Source organism: Calidris pugnax, unplaced genomic scaffold (assembly GCF_001431845.1).
Source record: "Calidris pugnax isolate Ruff unplaced genomic scaffold, ASM143184v1 scaffold141, whole genome shotgun sequence".
In the NCBI taxonomy this organism is placed as follows: Eukaryota; Metazoa; Chordata; class Aves; order Charadriiformes; family Scolopacidae; genus Calidris; species Calidris pugnax.
This window is the reverse complement of record NW_015090902.1, coordinates 1,100,692-1,107,079: the sequence shown is the minus strand read 5'-3', so window position 1 is coordinate 1,107,079 and position 6,388 is coordinate 1,100,692. Positions and strand designations below refer to the sequence as shown.

General features: G+C 42.7%; 1 protein-coding gene across 1 annotated transcript in view; it reads right to left on the bottom strand.

Moving 5' to 3' along the window:
- The window catches only part of LOC106892052 (glutathione S-transferase), a 7,128-nt gene extending 740 nt beyond the window's left edge, over positions 1-6,388 (bottom strand). The window contains exons 1-5 of the mRNA XM_014948928.1: positions 6,259-6,388; positions 5,114-5,165; positions 4,745-4,877; positions 3,587-3,728; positions 459-590 (exon numbers count right to left, since the gene is read on the bottom strand). Coding sequence (XP_014804414.1) covers positions 459-590; positions 3,587-3,728; positions 4,745-4,877; positions 5,114-5,165; positions 6,259-6,345 — 546 coding nt within the window. The 5' untranslated portion in view covers positions 6,346-6,388. The remainder of the gene's footprint in view (positions 1-458; positions 591-3,586; positions 3,729-4,744; positions 4,878-5,113; positions 5,166-6,258) is intronic.

Below are 6,388 nucleotides of genomic sequence, written 5' to 3'. Positions count from 1 at the left end.
GGGGGGGGGGGGGGGGGGGGGGGGGGGGGGGAAGAGTCAAGGACAGGAATACCTCAATGCAAAGCACCATGGAAGACAAGACATAAAGAATTTAGCAGCTCTTGTATGTGATTTCTTCAAAATATAACTGTGCTAGCAAAACCAGAAGGACAGGAACTGCAGACACAACAGGCCCCTCCTGATGTTTGAAGACACGAAAGCAGCAGTCACAGGCCCAAACCTCAGTAAGTGAATTCCTGCCAGCTGGGAACAGCTGGGAAAGGCAGAGCTGGATGAAAGGAGAGCGCCCAGCAGCTCCAGGGGCAGAGCAGTGCCCCTGTGGCCAGCTTGCTGTAGTCAACAGAAGTAGACCAGAGAAAAGATTCAAGCTTCAAAAGATTTAAATGTCAATTAGCCTTTAAAACCAGGCAGTGAGGTTTGTGTGTTACATCCCACGCTGAGATCAGATGGTCACTAACCTCTAGCAGAGGGAATGCTGACAGGATATCAGCCTTACATTCTTCCGTCATTAAAATGGCTTCCAGCAGGTGGACGTCAGCCCAGCTTAATTTGTTGCCAACAAGATAATCGTGCCCATGGTCTTTTAAGGCCTACAAAATATGAATAAATAAAAAAAAAGTCATCTATAGGATGTAATAATTTTATCTAGATCACAGAATCACAGAATCTTCTAGGTTGGAAGGGACCTTAAAGATCATCTTGTCCAACCGTCAACCTAACTGACAAAACTAGTCCCCCACACAACAAACAAGGAGCATCATCACTAAACCATACCTCCCAGCACTACATCAACCTGTCTTTTGAACACCTCCAGGGATGGGGCCTCAACCACCTCCCTGGGCAGCCCATTCCAATGGCTGATAACCCTTTCAGTGAAAAAATTTTTCCTAATATCCAGCCTGAACCTCCCCTGGCGCAACTTGAGGCCATTTCCTCTTGTCCTGTCGCCTGTGACTTGGGAGAAGAGACCAACCCTCATCTCTCTACACCCTCCTTTCAGGTAGATATTTCATTAAGATATTTCATTACAGGCAGGCTGATGCCTTCATGTTGTTATTGCCCTCACTGCTCTAACAAGGTCCACCACAGCTTGTCCATCGAAGCCATGTGGAAAGTCCCAAACAGAGCATGGGAGCTCGCCCGCAGTGCCCAATATCACCTCGTGCCACCCTAAAAGTGAAGTCACTTTAAAGTGACCACTCAGAGCTAGGGATATTTTCTGCCAGTATTGCTTAACACGTGGACTTCAAACCCTGCCAAGCTGAATCAAGGGACAACTCAAACAGCTGGTACATGTCCTGGTTTAACCCCGGCCACCAATGAGGGCCTCGCAGCCTCTCGCTCACCCTCCTCTTCCTCCCAGAAGGGTGGGGAGAAGAGGGAGGAAAAAAAAAGGGGAAAGGAAAAAGAAAAATCAACTAGTGGGTTGAGATAAGGACAGTTCAATAGAACAATAATGGAAAAGGAACATAACAATAATAATACTGGTAAAATAATATACATGACACAAGTCGCGCTCACCGCCCAGTGAATTGGTGGCCTGGCCCATCCCGAGCAGAGATGGTGGATTCCCACCCCCATTTATGGACTGAGCACGACGGACAACTCAAACAGCTGGTACATGTCCTGGTTTAACCCCGGCCACCAATGAGGGCCTCGCAGCCTCTCGCTCACCCTCCTCTTCCTCCCAGAAGGGTGGGGAGAAGAGGGAGGAAAAAAAAAGGGGAAAGGAAAAAGAAAAATCAACTAGTGGGTTGAGATAAGGACAGTTCAATAGAACAATAATGGAAAAGGAATATAAGAATAATAATAATGGTAATATAATATACAAGACACAAGTCGTGCTCACCGCCTGGTGGCCTGGCCCATCCCGAGCAGAGATGGTGGATTCCCACCCCTATTTATGGACTGAGCACGACACCTGTGGCACAGAGTATTCCTCTGGCCATCCCACTGTCCCACCTGGGCTCCTTCTCAGCTGCTGTGGGAAACTGGCAAGAGTCCTTGAAAAGTATAAACATCCCTTAGCAACAACTCAAACAATGTGCATTATTGACATACCTTTCACAGCAATCACTAGAAAGAAAATTAACTCTTTTCTCGGCTGAAACCAGGGCAGTCCAGAAGGAAAATTATGAATCTTTCTAACAAAATTAACTAAGGTAAAAATCATGGAAAATTTCAGCTGTGTCTTTACCATAAGTGAAGAAGGATTATTTTAAAGACTTTTCTCCAGTGGTCACACACACTAAAGCATATCATAACAGTAGTTTACGCCAACTGGGCACAGGTCTGGAGAACACAGGTGTCTACATTCACTTTTTTATTTTTAAATAACTTAAATACTTACGTTACCGGGCTTCAAATCTTTGAAAGATTAATGTGTGCCATCAATCTCTGCCAGCACAGCCGTGCACTGCTATGGCAGTGGAGCTATGTGAATTCTGATTATGGGAGTACTGGTTTATATCATTTATATGCTTTTTTTTTTCCCTGCAGGGCAGCCCCTATGGGTTTTGCTTGTGCAATCTAAGGCTCTGATAAAGAGGCACATGAAATTACAACAAGTCCTGTATTTCTGAATGGATTTCAGCTGCTTGTGAACCAAGGATTCAAGCTAGAAACCTGGCTCATCCTTGAAAAAATGCAGTTTTGTACCCTTGGCACAGGCTTCTGAAGAGACTGCCACGCTCTGAAAAAGCGCTGTGAGCAAGTCTCTTTAGTACAACCATACAAGGTACAAAGGGTAAAGTTACGAAGAAATAGGGTAGTGAGATGAGGATCACAACTGGTTCAACTCGAACAGGAAGATGTTAACACACAAAAAAATACTAAAATATCAAAACAACAGAACAAACAGCAAGTTGGTGAAAAATGGCAACTCAGTAACATCCAGGCTGGATTCCAGGGAGAAACAAAGAACAACCCGTCCCCTCCTGACCAACTTTTGCCTGGCCAAGAAAGACTCTTCCTGTGCTCTCTGGGGGTGGGAAGCACACCAATGCTTTACCTCATGGCTCATTAGTGGCTAACTCTTTAGTGCACTCTGGCCAGTAAATAATTGCTTTATGCTTTTAAGCTAGGTACATCCTGTTTGTGTACACCTAAGGATGGCCAAATAGCCCAATTCAGAAAAAGGCAGTAATAGTCTGTAAGTATAATATATTTAAACAATGGGTTTGAGAACGATCTCAGAATCAGGTCCTTAATTATAAAGCACAATTATATTTAACTTTGAACAGCAAGGGTATATAGACTTTCAGGCAACAAGTTCAGAAGGCTGGCACAGGTATTTAAATGGTGCATTTATGCAAAATGCCAGGGGTTATCAGCCACTAAGCTAGGTTTAAAGGGTAGGATCTGCTCTTTGAGGAGTTTTAAAGACGACAGTAAAAATGCTCAGTACTGAAACCTGCCAAATATTATCTTGTGGCCCTCTTTTCATGTTGCTGAATACCAGCTCCATCATACAGTTGTAGAGTTGTACTGTCACTCGGCCTTCTGGAAAGTAGGTGTGTGGGGCCAGGGGATTGAGGGGGAACCTGCACCCCACTTTACTGTCTTTGTGCAGTGATTTATCACTTACCTTTTCATAAACAGGGAAGTACCTGGTTGTAGCTCGTTCAATGATTAAGGCAAGATTCTTTTCTTTTGTGTCAGCTGGTTGAAAAGGGAGATACATGATCATTCCCATCAGGTCTGTTGTTCCTTCCACGTACATATCAATCCTGAAACAAACATTTTTATTTAACATTTATCATTTGAACATACTTTTTTGGTTGTTTTCCTGAAATACAATGCTGTATTGTCCTAGTAAAATGCTTATTAGTCAGTATGACATAAGATACTAGTGTGTTATCTCGTTCTTCCATTTTGATTCAAGGTCAGTTTGTTTCAAAGCACAGTTCTTTCTGAACAGGCTCACAGCATCTGCAACAAAAAATGTGCAAGTAAGAGGCTGCAACTAACGTATTTAAAGTGGAGTTCACACTGTTTTCCATTGATAACCTATTCATCTACGCTGTGGGAGAAAAGACCACACATGCAAACCATGTTAGAGAAAAAAAAATATTAATTTTGAGGTCTAAGCATGAAAGCATCCCAGCAACCAAATGACTGTCAATTGCCAGTTGAGATGTGCCAGTCCATAATAATCACCACAATCTCTGGAGCTGCTCCTCTGTTATCACTGAATATACACTTTACAGTAAACAGTAGTCAGGCTAAGGACTTAATTGAATTTTTGCTTTTGCATTGACCTTTAATCATGACAATGGAAAGTATCCACAGATCACACAGTAAGGCAGTATTTGGAAAACATCGGTTTAACTTCAGTAGCATTAAGCCACTGAACCTGTCTTTTGTTTTTTAAATCAGCTATGAAAGCTAGGCACCTGTAGCCTTTTCCTACTGTTTTCCAGTTTAAAGAGAAAAATAAAAAACACACTTAGCCTTTGTTATTGTATTAAGGTGCTGCAGTTGCCCAGGAACTTATTGCACTTTTGGCCCTCGTGAAATCAAACGAGCCCGAAAGTGGCAATAGCCTTCTCACTATGTTGACAATTAACAATCATTGATCAGTCACATAGTTCATTCACCCAATCCCTGCATGTGAGGGAAGAAAACACTGGCAGCTGCATATGCACCTTTACATGCAGCTTTTTCACAGCCATATTCTTCTCATAAATATTAAAAATCAGGGAAGAGTATTAGCAAGGACAGTATGTGCAATATGTTACCGTACCAGGCTCTCTCCTTCAGGTCCTTCCCGTAGAGGTCGTACTTTGCTGCAATGTAGCTGAGGATGGCTCTGGTCTGCACCATCTTCATCCCGTCGATCTCCACCATGGGCACTTGCTGGAACAGCAGGACTCCATCTAGGGAAGAAAAAGCAGCAAACTACCAGCACTGCTGCGACACTACACTGCATCTGACCTGGTAACACATCAAGACATTTCCAATTCTGAGGGATGAAAGCATTTGCAAGCAAGCAGGTTTCTCAAATCTTCTCTTTACAGGCCACATGGTATTGGAGGTCTTACAAAAATCTCACCGGTTGTCCTTTTGTTACGTTGGCATTGATTTATGGTTAGGGTAGAGTTTACTGACTCACCATTGCGTAATTTTTCTAGGTCTTCCTTGGTTTCTATGAATTCTTCTTCAAACTGAAAAGTAACAAAAGAAAACAACAGTGTGTCGCTCCAAAGGAGAAGTGGAAAGGAGCCTGGAAGTTTGTCTCCACCTCTCTACACTATTCCACATACTTCTCATGATTGTGTTGATCCCAGCTCCTATTCTTCATCTCTGCTCCAGCAAATAACCCAGGACTGTAATGTCCCCAACCCTACAGTAATGGACAATGGTTTACACTTTGGAAAAAGCTTCTTCACTCTAAAGACCAGTCTACTTTCCTGCATGAACAATTAACAGACACCACATCATTCACTTAAAAGCAGCTGATGCCACGTGAAATATTGAGAAATTTTTAATAAGTTATGCCTCTGTTACACAGCATTTACCTACCTCTTCCCCCCTGCTGGCCTTTTTTTTTAATGAGAGGGACATTTGAATGAGGGCAAGATCTTTGTTTCCTCTGCACTCGTGCTCTGCAGCTTCTCTATCAGGAGCATTCACGAGTGAGCACCATTAAAAAAGCCTTTTATTTCCAATGGAGTATAAACACTTTCTGAGAAAATAGTTTCAAAGCACCGTATTCAAACAAAAACTGAATGTAGAAATTAAGATGCCTTAGGATGGTTTTCACCTGATGGGAATCTAGATCGCTCCCCCACTGCCTTCAGGGCAGCTCTGCTGATTTATCCTACTCAGGTCCTCACCCAAAGAATGAAAAGCACTTTGTTTGGTGATAGTGTTCTAAAGCTTTTTCATGCGGTACGCGTGGTTTTTCAGTGGAAAACCATCATGAGACACGGGGAAGCAATGAGCATTCAGAAAAAAAAGTCAGAGATACACAGTTTCAGCCTGTAGCAACAATTTAAGATGTCAGCTGAAAGCATGTTTCAAAAGCAACACTGAACGATTCTCTTTGTACCTTAAAATCCTGTTACTGCATAACTATTGCTCAAAGATGATGTTAAATACAACATGCCAGAGTGTATCACTGAGTCTAAACATTCTCCATCTCAATATGTGATGTTGTGCAAATCTCTAAGTGTAGATGTAATCGGGAAACCTTTCCAAAGAACACCTATTTTAATGACAGATTAATCTGATCACTTCATTAAAAAAGGTACAAACCTCAACCCCGGCTGCTGCTAACAGCCATCGGATGGACTCCATCTTCCCCCTTCCCTTGGTGTAGTGCAGCTTGGGTTTCCCTGCCATGATTTCAGAGTTCTTATTTCCTGATAAATTCAAGACGATGAAC